This window comes from Manacus candei, unplaced genomic scaffold, assembly GCF_025592945.1.
Source record: "Manacus candei isolate 608988 ecotype Guabito, Panama unplaced genomic scaffold, ASM2559294v1 h1tg000036l, whole genome shotgun sequence".
Classification (NCBI taxonomy): domain Eukaryota; kingdom Metazoa; phylum Chordata; class Aves; order Passeriformes; family Pipridae; genus Manacus; species Manacus candei.
In genome coordinates this window covers 3867443-3883663 of record NW_026138084.1, presented here as the reverse complement: position 1 = coordinate 3883663, position 16221 = coordinate 3867443, and the positions used below count along the sequence as shown (strand labels likewise).

The window sequence follows — 16221 nt, the reverse complement described above, 5'->3', positions numbered from 1 at the left end:
TGTAACAAAATGGCATTTACCACAAGGGCAAGTACTAAAGGTAAACACAGACCTAATGAGCTCATTTTTCTTGCTTAGTTTACTTGTGTCTTGTAAAATGTAAATCCTTTAATCCTGTAATCCAAATCAGTTGCCTTTTTGGTTGCCTCTCAAGGCCTGTATTGCAACTGGGGAACAGGAAGGACTGAGGGTGAGGCAGCTTTGCTCCCTGCTGGGTTTTTGTGTCTGTGTATCTGTCTTCCCACCGCGGGACCCTCAGTCCTGAGCACTGCAGGCGTGTCAGGGTGGCCAGAGCCCTGCACACGCTGGGCAGGTGCTGAGCCAGAGGAGTCACACAGGTGTGTGACACAGAGCCAGAGGGGTCACACAGGTGTGTGACACCGAGCCAGAGCCGTCACACAGGTGTGTGACACAGAGCCAGAGCCGTCACACAGGTGTGTGACACAGAGCCAGAGCCGTCACACACGTGTGTGACACAGAGCCAGAGGGGTCACACAGGTGCGTGACACAGAGCCAGAGGGGTCACACAGGTGTGTTACACCGAGCCAGAGCCGTCACACACGTGTGTAACACTCAGCCAGAGGGGTCACACAGAGTAATCACACACATGTGTAACACCGAGCCAGAGGTGTCACACACGTGTGTAACACTGAGCCAGAGGGATCATAAAGGTGTGTAAAACCAAGCTAGAGGTACCACACACATGTGTCACACTGAACCAGAGGGGTCACACACGTGTGTAACACTGAGCCAGAGGGATCATACAGGTGTGTAAAACCGAGCCAGAGGTACCACACACGTGTGTCACACTGCACCTCTGGCAGCAGGTGAGACATGGTACTGGTTTGATGGGGAGTCAGCCAGCGTCGAGTCCAAACCTCTGTGGAACTGTGAGGGAACAAAGCATCTCAGCCAGAAGGGTTTTTCTTTTCACAGAATCCTTGATCCCATGAATTGTAACTATTAACTGGGGACAAGATGAAACTGCTGAGTGCTTGTTTTGTGACGGCCTCGAAGGGTAATTTTTGACAATCTGTGCCAACTCCCTGTCTCTGTACAAAACATGGGTGCCTTATTTGTGAGAGAAGAGCCAGCCCCCTTGGCCAGCCCTTTGATGAGGGCAATAGATGGGAAAGGCTCCCTGCAGGACCCTGCTTCTCCATAAGATTCCAATATTGGCACAGTTGTGTGGTTACAGGAATACAGGCATAATGGATCCCGAGCTTTTCATCTCCACATGTTCACTTCTGGTTAAGTAATGTTGTCCTACTTCTAGTTTTGAAGGGTGGAAAAGCAGAAGGTGATATCTAGTCCTATCAGAAAAGAAAGGAATGGGGAGCACTGAGCTGACTCCAGCATTGTGCAATCTGTGGGGTGCACTGATAACATGCTACTGCCTCTTGAGGTGCTGGTATCTGTAGGTGGTTGATGGCATGGACAGTAAGGGCAAAAGCCTGCTCAGGCTCATGACACACGGGGTTAACTGAGCAGAGGCCTCCCCACAGGATGTCACTGAGGGGACCCTGTCTGGCACTGTGGTGAAATGGTGGAGTGCTGAAGACAAGGGATGCCCCACCAGTGCCACATCTCAGTTCTGGACAGACAACACTGTCCTGGGGGTCAGGAGAAGAGGTAAGGGTTCCACAACTCCTCCCAGACTGAATATGCTAAGGATGAAAGGGCCAAAGCTGAGGCCACCTTTACTGAGACAAGTCTAACTGGTTCTGGTTTGTACAAAGGGGGTGATCTGGCAACTTTGAAAGAAAGGATAAACAGAGCACAGTAAAAGGCTGCTTGAAGAAAATCATCCAGTGAAAACAAGGCTAGGCAGTTGGGAAACAGGGAAAAGATGCCTCATCAGGAAGTTCAAAAGAACTGAAGCAGCAGCCAGCACACTCCACCCCGTGTGTTCATTCAGTGAGCATGAGAATGGGATTGTGAGCATATCCTAAACAAACACCTGGGTGTTTTCCAATCCCAGTGGATGATATCATACCCACATATGAAACCACAAGCAGACCATCACTTGCACAGAGAGAATACTTTATGTTCCTGCACTGACACAAATGGTGCCACACCACATATTTTGTCCCATCCATGCAGCAATTCCCAGTGTTGTGTGTGAGCAGAGTTGGAAGCACACTCCTGGCAGCTGCAGCTCTCTGCAAGTGTCTGTAACACCGAATCCCACCACCGTGACCTGTAATGTCTTCAAGCTGCACTGCACAGAACTGCACAGTCTGCTAAAATTAAAAAAAGTACTTTTTCCCTTCTGCTACAGCAACATGTCCAGTCTTTTTCTTTCCCCGCTTTTATTTACAGCTCATCTCTGCTGTCTCTGACACTCAGCTATTCATCCACATGTTCACATCACTCCAGCTTCCCTTCCTGGGCCAGTAAATCCCTCAGCCATTACAGCTCTTCAGAACTCACATTTTGTGATCAACACGACTCCCACAGTGTTTATTTCAGTTTATTCCACAAAAAGTGCTTTCTTGAGAAGGAATTAATACAAGGGAGACAGAGATCAGTAAATGAGGATCATACAATCACCCTTCAGTTTTCCTTTTTACTCTTCCATATTTTTCCAGCAGCTGCTTAAAAACTGGTATTCAATAATATAATCACCTGATAACATTTAGCTCCTTGAAACATGGATGTTTTACTTACTGAAAAAGTGCCACTGTAGGTCTAAATTACTTTATAAAAATATTCACCAGTCTTTGCTGCAATTGCAGGAAAACAGACACAGCTCCTCCTCTATGCAATCGTTCGCTCCTTTTCAACAGACAGATGGTATGAAAGTTTTGCACTTGACATTCCCAGTTGCCTTTCCCACAGGCATGTGATGATGTGCCCATTGCATCACCCCCCGTCTCCAAATATTTAAAAAAACCCTGCTTCACAAATGAAATCCTGGGAAAGGTGAGAGCAGGAACTGGTATTTCCACTCTTGCTCCTGGTTACATGCTGTGGAAGCAAAGTGATGTGTTTGAAACACACATATTAACACTGTCACTGTAGGAATACGTTTGTCCGATCTGCTGTGCATCCAGAATGACTGTACTGTGGCTGTCTTAAAAAGCACCTGAAAAAGAAACAAATACAGATTGTCAGTGAAAGAAATTCCTCACAACATGAGGTGGCACTTCTAGGCAAATTGTCCATTAGCTCTGTCATGTTAGATTAAAGGAAGCATTAAATTATCTCACATTTTACGCATTTTAAAGTAATTTGAAATTATAAATTTATAAATGTGAATTTTTTTTCTTCGCAGCCAAATAAGCTTTATTTTTTCAAGCAAGAAAAAACAGGACAAGCATTGTATTAAAATCAAGTACAATTTTTGCTCTGTGAAGGCAGAGAACCTAAACTCTCAGTCCAGGAAAGCAGCTGTTGCTGTGGGATTCCACAGGGGCACATTTGCAGATAAAGAGCAGCAGAGCAGCCTGGGCAGTGCTGGGTTTATGTCACACAGGTGACAGTGATAAGTGAGAGAACAAGGGGGGCTATAAAAAGACCTTGCAGTAACTGCATAAAGCACCTCTTGGCATTATTAATGAATGCAGAAGGGAGATGGGTCGAGAACCTCTTGGCCAAAATAAATTTTATTACACTCTAATACTGGGGAGAAGGAAGAAGCTCAGTGAGCTCAGGGACATTTTATTAATAATGCTTTAGTTCAATAATTTGCTTCACCCCAGATGAGGCATCTGTTTCCCCCCTTTTCATATATGGGAAGAGAAACAGATGACTCAAAATGCAAGTGTTTTTCTTCCAACTTTTTCTTTAAATTATTTCAAATCCACACAGTTAGGGGAATTGTTTAAGATAAGTCCCCTGTGATGCACTGCTAATATACAGATCTTTTTTGCATGAAGCTATGCTGGCAGTTTGCAAGTATGTTAGCAGGGTCATGAAATATTGCAATAGCTCAGAAAGCTCATAGTAATAGAAAAAAAATTAGAGAGAGTAGAAACAAAGTTTCCTCCACCTTTAGGTATAAAATACACAAGCAAACTATTCTGAAAATTTACAGATTGGTATAGCAGAGGGGTTATCACACGATCAAAGACATCTTTAAAAACTGCTGAAATGCTGTGGAAATTCAGGGCTATAAACACCTGGGATGCTTAAAAGCCTAATTAGGACACTCAGCACATATTTCTCATTGGGCTGAAAAATTGCTGCTCTTCCAAACTCATGTGTGGAAGGACAACAGAGGTATCTCAAACTTGGCAGGGCTGTGTTCAAAGGCACTTCTGGAGCCTGGTGTAAGGGCTGAGGCAGCAGCAGAGACATGGGACTACCAGAAAGATGGCAAGGACAATATATAGGATGAGTCACTAAACAAAAATGTTCTTCTCTGCTGCTGGAGTGGATATAAAGGAATATTAGCCAGTAAAAGGAAAAAATCATCATCCAAGAGCATATGGTGAGCTGATGGAGGAGGAAGATGCTCATGGGGGATCCCGGGATCCTGCACAAAGGGAAGGCTGCCCGTGCTCAGTCCAGCTGGATCCAAAGGTGAGGAAGCTCCTGTCAGAGTGTTTCCTCACTAGAAAAAATCCTAATGTCAGTGATTAAATGAATTGATTCCAGCCTTGGATACCACTGCTGAATCACAGACCACCTGAGCCATCCTTGCCTTTGCCATTTCCCTGGACATTTCCTAAAGCCCATTCCTTTGTCAAACCCTCAGGAATGTATTGTTTTGTAGCAGAAATGAGCAGCTGTGGAGAAAAAGCATTTTCCACTTTGCAGGCACAACATTTCAATAGTGTTCGAATGAATTTCCCCCATTCATCTTATTAAAGGCAGAGTAGTTTTTTCTTTGCTCATTACAAAGACCTGTGCCTAAATCTGAAGAAATAAATGAAAGCTCAAGTTGTGTGTGTCATTTCCCAGCAGAGCTGATAAATTGTGTGCTTGGTTTGAGCTGGCTGTGTCTCATGAACCATGATGCTCATTTCACATCTCAGCAACTGCAAAAACACTAAAGAAAGGGGATTTTTTTTTTTATTCCTAAAATTATGCTTTTATATACATGGTAAAAATAATAAATCTAATAATTTGAAAAAAGTGATGGCTTCAAGTTAACATCACCCACACAACTTTCATTTAAATTTTGTTTAGCTGAGGAAGTACTCCAAGCAGAGATCTTGATTTAAGCATCTCCTGACTTTCATGATCAGCCTCATCCTGCAGTAGATGTAGTTCTGTAGAGTAATACAGGATTTATTTGGCTTTGATTCTTCAAATAAGAGGAAACAAAAAGAAATTCTACTAAAAAATACACCTAAAATAAAGCATTTGTGTGTTTTAGGTATTTCTGTCAGGTTAGCTGTGCTATGTTCTCTTCCAGGAATTTTATGTCAACAAAATATAGCAGCAAAAATCAGTAAGAGGGTCGTAAGTAGGGTAAAAATCCAGAAAGATTCCTTTGGGAAAAGGTGTATTTAATGCAGCTGTAATACCAATCGAGATTTATTGAGGCATGTTACTCTAAGTACATTGTTCATCTTATGCAAACACATCTGTCAGTACATAAATATGCTGAAATATGATTTAACCACCCAATCCTAACAGCACCATAATTCTGATACCTTTTGACAGTTGTTTCAATGACTGCAGGAAAAAACCCAGAAGTTGGATCAATGTTTCAAGCTCCATCTAAAATGCTGCAATACCCTACAAAATATTCAAAAGTAATTGGGGCTCCCATATCTCACCTCTGCACAGGGTGCAGCTGATGAATAAGACATTGCACAAGTAATATGTATAGTCCAAAGAAATATATGGTAAAAGGTTACTACACCTGTTTTGGTGAAACTTTGAATGAAAATCAACCATTAAGGCCAACTGGAAAAAACAAAGTTTGGTGTCAACAAAAACCTGAAGAGAGATACAGATAAAACATAGGAAGTTTTTTAGTTGTTTTTCCTGCCATTTTAATGTTGCGTTTCTTTATCCCAACCAAAATAATACAGAAAATACCTGGCAAGGAACCTCCTCTTAAAAAGTTGCTATTTAGAAGAGCTTGAAGTTGTTTATGGCATGACAACTCATCCATGCAATCAGTGTGTTTACTGCTGCATGCACACAAACACCTAAAATGCACAAACACAGAGTTGAGGAGAACTTCTCAAACATTAGACTTCTGACCTGTAAAAGGTGTGATTTTCAGTTACAACTTATGACAGAGAACCCTGACCTGGGTAAGATACTGAAGGCAATAAAACTTCTTAAATGAAGGCATGTTTCACTAGATACAGGCACACAAGCTTCATCAGAGAATTAAAGATATTATAATAAAAAATATCAACAACTGTGAGCTATTAACCTGTTACATGTTTAACCTACACTGAATTTTTTTATTTAAGTTACTTGGCTTACTGCAACTGGTGCAAATCCACCACACAAACCACATTGTTGATGAGGTTCCTTTGGCTCTTTATTTTATTTCAGTATCACAAGATGGTTTGGGTTGGAAGGGACCTTAATGATCATCTCGTTTCAACCCCTTGCCATGGGCAGGGACATGTCGTGCCAGATCATAAATGCTTTCAACCTAGTCTTAGTTTAGGTAGAAAGCAGCAGAATTTAAATGTATTATTTAGGTCCTACTTTTTAAATGGATCGGAAATAAACCCCTGGATTTATAACAGCATTTACAGACTCCGAGCTAAATTAGAGACAAAAGACTCTTTGTCTCCTCAAAATGTAATGTACCAAAATTCTTAAAATTGTAATTTCTGAACCACGAATAGAAGTGCCAGCAAAGAACAGCACCGCAGATTCTTCTACTTCCACTACAGGATGGCAGAGGCATTGGTCCCCTTCTGATGGGTCACACAGCTCAGAGGGGTGGCACAGTGATGTAGACAGATACATGGATACTTACCTATCCAAGATGTACCTCTGAAATTACTGCATTCACAGATAGGTCACAGTTGACTATTTCCACAAAATAATTCAAGAATCCCCTAAAATTCATAGAAAACACAAGCAAACACAGTATTTAGTTTAAACTGATAGCTAAGCATTAGCTTTTTTACAGACACACTATAACCCCCTGGAAATGTAGGAAATGCATAAAAGTAAGAACAGTGGAGCATCTCCCAAGTTCTTCTCCACAGTCACTGCAGGGGGCCATGGCAAATCCTGGGATAGCCACGTGTGGCAAATATGTCCCAGTGACTCTTGTAAGGTGAGATACAGCCCCCAGCCAGGACAGGTAGGAAGGGGGTAGTACTTACTCAGTCCCAGCACTGTGAGGGTTCCCTGCCAGTGGGCACAGAGGAGAAGGCACTCCACGAACTCCAGCCAAGGGGTGTTGATCACACACGGGATCCAAGGAATGTCCCCCTGGGAAGGACAAACTGACACCTCTCCAAGGGCAGACAGTCCCCTGGCAGGAGCTCCTGAGGCCCCGTGACAGCCAGAGGATTAACGGGCTCAGCTGCCGCTCACGTGTCACAAGGTTCACAATCTCATTCTCGTTGTCCAGCCTCAGAGTGTCCTGGTCAATGGGTGTGTTTTGCTCTTTACTGTCCTTTGAAACTAAATATATTTCCAGCACCACCAAACAAATCAAAGCCTATGGAGAAGGGGTCAGTCTCCATGGGACTGAGCACCATTTCCACCACCTGGTCTTTAATTTTGGATGAAGACTGAACTCTTGGCCCCTCTGGAGTGAGCAGCAGAAATCCCATTGCCTCAGCAGGGCCAGGATACCATTGGGAGGAATTCCCTTCAGTTCAAATCTGAACAGTTGTAAGTTCTTGGGTTACACGAAATGAGAAACGAGGAGTTTTAAATGATTTATTTGATTTCTCCACATGATCACAGTTATAGTTTTACATCAATAGGGTCTGTTACTACTTACAAACAGAATGCATATTAAAATGAAAGCACTCCTTTCTTCCCCAGAGTTACAAAAGGGGTCTCAAGCCTCCCCAGAACAGAAGCTTCTTGTAAGCGTAATGTTTTTGAAGTCTTTAACAGTCTGCATTCAAGACCTAATTCTAACAGTTTAATACAACTCAAAGCTGATTTAAGTTCCTAGCAGGAGATAGGCAACCTCAAAGTGACTGCAGACTTAGAGTAATGCTAATTTACACACTATGTACAATTTAGAGAATTCTCTATTCCCCCTACTGGTCCCGTTTTCAGCACACCCCCTTCTCTCTTTTCCAAATTGAATCTTGTTATTGGTTCCACTTTTCTTTTAAATATATACACAAGAATCCATTTTGCAGGCAAGAAGTGTGATGGTATTTTACAAGGGAACAGTAAAATGCATGCTTAACTGCAGAAAACACACAGCTTCATGTGGAACAGCAAGTCAACATCTAGAGATTCAGTGTTTAAATATCTGCTGACTGTCTCTCAGCTCATTTTATCAAGAAACAAGAGGCTTCTGCTGCATGCAGTACATGATGGGAAATCATTCTACACTGTATGTTAGGCTCTTTTTTTTTTTAGCAATACAAGACGCACATTATATTAGGATGAACTTTGTTTTTTGTTTTTACATTGTTTTACATTTCATTCTTAACTTAAAAAAATAAAACCCCCAAATATATATTTAATTGTTGTCCCAGAAAAGATTTTTGCTGCCACACCTTCACTCTTAACATTTCCCTTTCATTTTTTCAAATCAGCATTACTACTTTGCCACATGGTTTATGGGAAGAGACAGCCATGGTCACCCTATGCAGTTCTGTACCAGTTTTTAATTGGCAATGGCATCTGAGAAAAAACCCTCTCAATTCTACTCCTGCCTGCAGGCTGAAAAATTAATTTTCTTAACCCCATGCAGTGTTAAGTAAGATAACTTTCCTATGCTAGGCATGACCCACACTGCTCTAATCAAGGACGGATCAGAGAGGTTTCACTGCAACCCTAAACAAGCACCAAAGTTCTTAAGCCTTATGCTGACACCAAGACACTTTGGTAAAGTACATACAAACATATAGTCTAAAACCCAAAACAGAACAAAACTAGAAACAAGTAAGTCAAGTCCACTGTTTCTCCTCATTGGCTCGAAAGAACAGAGGGTACAAATGCAGTACTCCTTAGGCCCAGCTTTGGTTTTTAAGCCGGGCTCAGAGGATGGGATCTCACAGGTGCAACTGAGCCCCAGGGCAGGCTCGGGGGACACAAACCCACACGTCAGTGTTCCTTCGCTTGCACAGTGACATCTCAATATTCTGATTCACAGATACATTGACTGCACATGTGAAATCAGTGGTCAAAGCATTAAAATGTGGCTTTTACTGTTTAAGTACAGAATATTTCTATGTAACTCTAATTTAAATGAATGAAAGGGGTCTTTAAACATAAAGCAAATGCAGATCTGGGTGATTTAACATCTGCAGCGTTAATCAACACAGCTGGAGTCAAATTTTCCTCTCCACTGCTACTGCATATTGTGCCTTTATTCCATACACAGACTATCTTACATTATGCCTCTGCATCTGAAACACGTATAGACTCCATCACTCAGTGAAGAGGAGCATTCTTACCTCTATTTTAATTAAAAGATGCAGTTTCTGAAAGATGTTTGTACTTGAATGGTTCTTTATCTTTTCTGGAACAACCTATAAATTACAGTTAGACTCTACTATTGGTACAGATGTATGAAGAAAAGTCTACATATTGAAATATGTTATCACTTTACTTCAACTAATATCAACAGTAACACTGATATATTTTGCAAATATACAATATGTAGAGTGTAGCCTCACACTAGTAACATTAGATGACATGCAGACAGGTCTACTTTCCCTTATAAGAACAGTATATATTTTTTAAACTGCAAGGAACAGAGCCTCGGGGGACCCTGAAGCCGCAGAATTTAGAACAGAATGAGTGAAACAGAAAAATAATACTTGTTTTCTTTTCATGAAGGTAATTCAGAGGAGAAGGTGCAGAAGGGGAAAACATATTGCACATGTGCAAAACAAACGTGGACAGCTCGAAACAAAAGGCTCAACTCTAGATTGCTGTATTTGCTCTCTGTGGAGTTAACAAAGTGCTCAGTTTGCAGTTTTGCTGGTATTGTGATATCAATGGTATGAAAGGGAAAAAAATACTGAACCTCTCCCCCCTCCCCGCACGCCAGAGGTGCCATGAGCCAGCCAGCATGGAAAGTCACTCTGTTGTTCTCACGTCCTCATCACTGCTGACAACCCCGTTACTGTTCAACAGAAACCCCACTGGTTGTTATTATGATTATTTTACCCATCTCTTACTGGAACTTTTTGCTCATCCTCTTCAAGGTTTGCTTTTAGGCTGGTACAGTTTTGCAGTTGTGATTCTCTGTCTCTACTGTTTAGGTGTAAAGTCCTTGCAGTGGCTCAAAGTGCTGAAACTACAAAGTAGGCGCCATGTATAACTTTGTACAGGATTTCGGGATAAAAACTGTATATAAATTTGCAAATGGTTTGGTTACAACACATAAGCAACAACAGCACAGCCTATTTTTATGTGATGTCTTGCAACTAACTGGACTATGGAAGTGAGGGTTTGAGCATAAACTCAGCCTGCTGAGTGCTGGGTGCTTCAAACTAACAAATGTGATGAGTAAAAATGGTAAAGCCACTTTGTTGCTAGCACATGGCTACATGGAATTACAGATTTTTTAATATATATATATATATATATATAAAAACCCTATACTAAATTCTAAAACAAACCTTCAAGTTTTTAGAGCACTTCCACCTGGAAACACTCTTGACTAGAATTCAGCTTCACTGGGGGTAAAAATGAGAAATTATGGTAAACGGGAAACAAAGTAGCTGAGGAGGATGGAAGTTGGCCATTTTCATGTCTGAGATGAATGTTTTTGCAGTGTGTACATGCACCTGTCGTAACTCTTCCTGGGTGTTCCTTAAATCCATATGCATACAAAAGAAATGTGGATCACGTAAATTCACAGTTATCACAGCCTTTAAAGTGTCTAAGAACTTGTGTGACCAATGCTTGAGGGTGACCACTGGGAAGTGGCCCCCCTACATTGCTACGGTATAATTACTGCATCTTAACGAGCTTGCTTACCTGAAATAGCAGAGCAGTTATAATACTGATTACATATGATATCATCGTGTTAATAAAATAAGGATTTATACAAAGCAGTATTGACTACGACAGTTAAATGCTATGTTACTTGGCACATTTAGTAATGATTGCTTAGAAATCCCAGTGAGTCCGGAGGACTCGCAATGAAAACACTGAAATGTCTGAAATTTGTTTCTAATGTTTAATGTTTTGGTCTACTCTTTCATATGCTATTCATCTACTATACTGTCCTATCAAGTAAGTGGAATTCCTTGTAAAGTCTATATTGCTAGTTTTGTGGACTGAAAAAATTTCTTTCCAAGCACAAATGTTAACTATACAGTATATATATATATATATATTTATATGTATATATTTATATTATATAAAGTTTACTTACGTACTTTCATCAACCATATCAGGTCTACTTATTTTTTTTGCCCATTGAGAATAAAAGAGCAAGAATGCAATACTTGGTTCTGTCTCACTTTTTTTTTCCTTTTTTTTTCATAGACTAACGTTTCGTTACACGTGTAAAATTGTCAAGGGATTTGGTGTAAAAGGTAGCTTCAGTCAGATTCAGCAAGCAGCATGTTTTCAAGGCAGTTTGGAAATAAGAACTAACCAGATGGTGGACATCTATCCAGCAGATAAGTAAAACCACTAACTGGCATTATTTTATTTAGTAACAGCAAGCCTTTAAGCTCACCCGGCTCAATGAAACTGTCTAGGTAAAAACTGGCAATATGATGATTTGTTGCTTCCTGTAAGTGCCTTTGTGACTCAGTTTAAAACTCTAGTTAGCGGGGGGTCTCTGTCCTAGACTATTGTGCTGATGCCACTGTGTTTGGGCTTGGTGCTGGCGGAGGTGGAGGGGGGCGGTGGCGGCCCGTGGTGGTGCTGGGCGTGCTGGGCGTGCTGGGCGTGCTGGGCGTGCTGGGCGTGGCCGGCGTGGCCGGGGTGTGGTGGTGGGTGTGGCGGGTGGGGGTGCGGGGCGTGGGGGTGCTGCAGGTACGGGGGGTGCTGCCCGTGGGCGTGGGGCACGTGCTGGTGGTACTGGTGCGGGTGCGGGAGGTGCTGGGGCGGGTGGTAGTGGTGGTGGTGGTGGTAGGGCGGCGGGTTCTGCGTCAGGTGGCAGTACTGGGAGTGGTGGGGGTGCACCGGGGGCTGCCCCTCGGGGTGCGGGGCGTGGTGCTGGTGCGGGGCCGCGGCAGGGTGCGCGGGCTGCTGTGATGAGCCGGATGGTGGATGGCCTTGGGAAGGTGGCTTCCCCCTTTTGCTACCAAATAAGGACCCTAGGAGTGAGGAGGAGTTGGGCATAGTCTGGTGAGGGCGAGATGGACACTCTCGGGTTGATGTAGCTCTTCGGCGCATGTGAGGACTGCTAATGATGGACCCCTAAAAAGAAATTAATAGAAATAAAAATTAAAAAAATCTTAAAATGTTTAAAAGAAAAAAGTTCACACTGACCCACAAACTCCTCCTTCAGTGTTCACCTGGGTGACTATGTTAAAGAGTTCTAGGAAAAATCTCATTTCCACCTTCTCTAAGTTGCCAATGAGGCACTCGTGCCTTTCTTGGGGTATGTTAAGCACTGAATGTTTTTGTCTCACTACTTTTGATATTGAAAGATATGACTTTAAATTAAAAAAAAATGTCATGGAAGAGTAACATGACATAAGACCTAGAGGTGTCTTTTTAAAGGAAAAATACATTTTAAAATACTGTAAAAAATACCATACTTGCTTTTTTACAACAACAAAAAAAATAAAGCTACATTAAATTCAGCCTAAACAGTTAAATATACAGCAGCAAATATTACAGTTGCAGTTTAGATTTCAAAATAGTATTTAAAACTTTTTTGATAGTTTTCCACTACTGTATGTCACAGTGCTGCTTCTCAGGCCTACCCCTGCATTATGTGCTAAATGGAACCATTTTTGCCACTAAGATTTCTATGTGATTGTGTTATTGTGACCTGTGGTCCAACATTATTATTTAGCCTGGAATTTAGTTTCTGGAAGCTTGGGGTTTGTATTTTTAAAGAGTTATGGGACACAACAGTACTTAGGCAAAGTGTGCTAGATTTAAACTGCAATCTACCTAAAGCAAACACAAAAAAAAAAAAAGAAAAAAAAAAAACAAAAAGAAAAAATCTGCAAGCTGAATTCAGAGACATGAACAGTATATATAAATGGTTTGAAGATGAATGAAATCTCATGAAATCCACATTGAATTCACCTATCTTAATAATTTTTTTCCTCCCATGCCCTATCTGTGCAATTCCATGGTGTCATGACTGCATACATTTAGCAATTGAACTTGAAAATAAGCAATGGGAATGGTTGAGCATGACAGTCAATAGTTGTAGCTAAATATCAAACAGCAAGAACAGTGTACTTGGTAACAAAGAGCAAGTGGGCTTTTAAGCTGGGACCAGACTGAAATGGTGGCAAAAGGACACATCATATCCATTTAACCATGCTTGCAGGAACAAAGGGAACAAGGTTAGCTCAAACCAAAAATGCCATTGGTCTAAAACAAGCTGTCAGTGCTTTTTAAGCTGGAAGAATACGGAGTGAGTAGCCTAGGCATGCATTTTATTCGTGGCAGGCAGGTTATGTGTTAGAAGAAAAAAGAGCAAAAAAATATGTATATATAAAAGAAAGGTTTGAAATGCACATCATCACATCCAGCTAGACATCAGGAACTTCCTACTTACTTCCATATTGCTGTCTAGCGATCCTGCACTGCTGCGGCGCCCACGCTTGCCTGCCCAGGACATGCAACACCAGAGATTAGAGACCGACACGACACCCGGGGAGAAGAGCTGCTGCCCTGCGTCCTACGGGAGCTCTACACACAGCCAGGGACACACCACGGGCACACACGGGCACGGGGCTGCTGGCAGGGCCCCCTGCACTGACTCACTGCTTGGCTGGCACTCGACTAACACGAGCGGGGCAGGTTTAAAGGGTTTTTTTTAGTTCGCACAAGTTTTACAATACGTGGGTTTAACGTCGGTGTTTGGTGCTGTGGTTGGGACATTGACCAGCAGTGATGTTAAATTGATTGATTTCCTGGAGTCCAATTGGCTGTGAAGTTTCTTTCTTTAAGCACATTGATATATACTTGTGGGGTGATATTAATTTAAGTGCAAAATTTAATATTGACATAGTCTGAACTTCCCCCAGAGGCTGGTTGGGCACTGCCCAGGCTCCCCAGGGCAGTGGGCACAGCCCCAAGGCTGCCAGAGCTGCAGGAGGGTTTGGCTGATCCTCTGGGCACAGGGGGTGAGTCTTGGGGATGGGCCTGTGCAGGGCCAGGGGTTGGACTGGAGGATCCTCGTGGGTCCCTTCTAACTCAGCACTCATCCTGTGAGTCTGTGATTCAGTGGGGGGGACTGGTGAGGGGCATTGGTTTCATCATTTCAATTTCAGCTCTGAACCTCAGTGGATTTCATATAATCTTCTTTCATGAGGTTTTAAAAAAACTAAACTTAATTTTTGATCAATAAATCTGGAATCTGTCTTGACATTATGGCTAGGTTTTGTTTGTTTAGCTGTGCAGTGCTTTATCTTTAAGTATGCTGGATTTGTTCTCCAACAGTCTCAAACTGCAGAGACATTTGCCTAAAACCACGCGTGAAACACCAGACTAAAGAGCCAAAAGACCTCGGTGGCTATAAATAGGACACAGGATCCTAGATTTTATTTCTCATTTCACAGGAGAGAAAATAGCATATGGCTGCAGTGGAGATAGAGATTTTTTTAGAAGACAGGTTGCTGAGCATTGCTTTGTGCAGTTTCAGAACACTGTACTGGCAGGGTGCATAAACAAAGCTAACCTTTGAGAGATCAGGTGCTTAAAGCTTCCCTAAAATCTACATGCTTTTAGAAACCAAAGTCTTCTCAGAGTTCTCTCCTTGCTTTCCTACAAGGCCAGATATCAAAGACAATCTCTACCCTGCATTGGTACATTGCTGCCTTCAGAATCTTCTACTCTAAGAGGTGGTTTTGGGGGAGAATGTGAGTATTTCAGCATCACCAAACCAGTGAGTGGCATACCCTCATCAGGGACACCTCAAAGCCACTTGGGATCAGAACTAGAGAATTGGGACAAAACAGTGATTCCTGGGAGGTTCACCCTTCTTGACAGACCCTTCCATAGACCAATTTAGACTTGTAATGTGATCAAAAAATACCAGCTGTTGAATTCATAAGCATAACTTTGACCTGGCTGCTCCCAGGACGCTGCCCTGAAACACAAGCTTCTCTGAGAGCTACAGTTCTCTTTAGGCTACTGGAACAATTCCCCCTCTCTCATTATCACAGAGTTGCTCCCCAGGACAAATTCCTCTCCAGTGACATTAAATCGAGGGGATTTATGGTCAAGGTATTTTGTTCAATTTGGTGGAATTTGGAACAATTCCCCTAGACAGGATCTTTGTCAAAAGCTCATTGTTTCCACCTGCTGCAGTTTTAGCCTCAGCCAAACCATAACTGAACTATCTTAGGAACCCCCCAAGAAAAACTGGTTTTGGTAATCCCTTATTTTCACTTCTAGTCAGGCTTTGATATTTTTCTGCTCTGACAATGGGATTAGTAGTGATTAACACTCAAATCACTCTTGCTTGCTGATGCAAACACACTGAGAAAGACAGTCACCTCTTAGCAGTCAGTATTGCAAATAAGACTGGGAGCTGACATGGGTCATTCAATGTGGCCAAAAATGAAGGAAAACAGGAAAATCTGATGCCTTTTGCGTGTGGCAGGAGTCACATCTACTAAAATAACCACAGACACAGCATATACGGACAGAGACAGATGGATTTGTGCTCAGAATAACTCCAGGGCAAAGCCAAGAACACACAGAAAAATCCTTTTTAAAGCCTGTAGTCCCCTCAGATGGGCACTATCGCTGTACAGAGCCTTTGTTTGTGTTCCTAAAACCAAACTGAGCCCAATTCTGTCCTGACATACAGTGTGACATGAGAGCTATTAAGTGAATCCCCAGGAGCCTTCCCCCTGCCAAGGTGTGTTTATTCCAGACAGTTCCCTGGTCCTTGGCATGGCATCCCATCTCAAAAATGTTTCCCCAGAACTTCAGCCTTCACATGCATTTCAAGAAAATGGTGAGCCGTGACTAGAATTGCAT

General features: G+C 42.2%; 1 protein-coding gene across 3 annotated transcripts in view; it reads right to left on the bottom strand.

Moving 5' to 3' along the window:
* Positions 1–7810: 7810 nt before the first annotated feature.
* IQSEC1 (IQ motif and Sec7 domain ArfGEF 1) overlaps positions 7811–16221 on the bottom strand; it is a 334498-nt gene continuing 326087 nt past the window's right edge. For all 3 annotated transcript variants that reach the window (XM_051793412.1, XM_051793413.1, XM_051793414.1), the window contains 2 exons: positions 13787–13836; positions 7811–12462 (listed from right to left, as the gene is read on the bottom strand). In XM_051793412.1, coding sequence (XP_051649372.1) covers positions 11884–12462; positions 13787–13836 — 629 coding nt within the window. In that variant the 3' untranslated portion in view covers positions 7811–11883. The remainder of the gene's footprint in view (positions 12463–13786; positions 13837–16221) is intronic.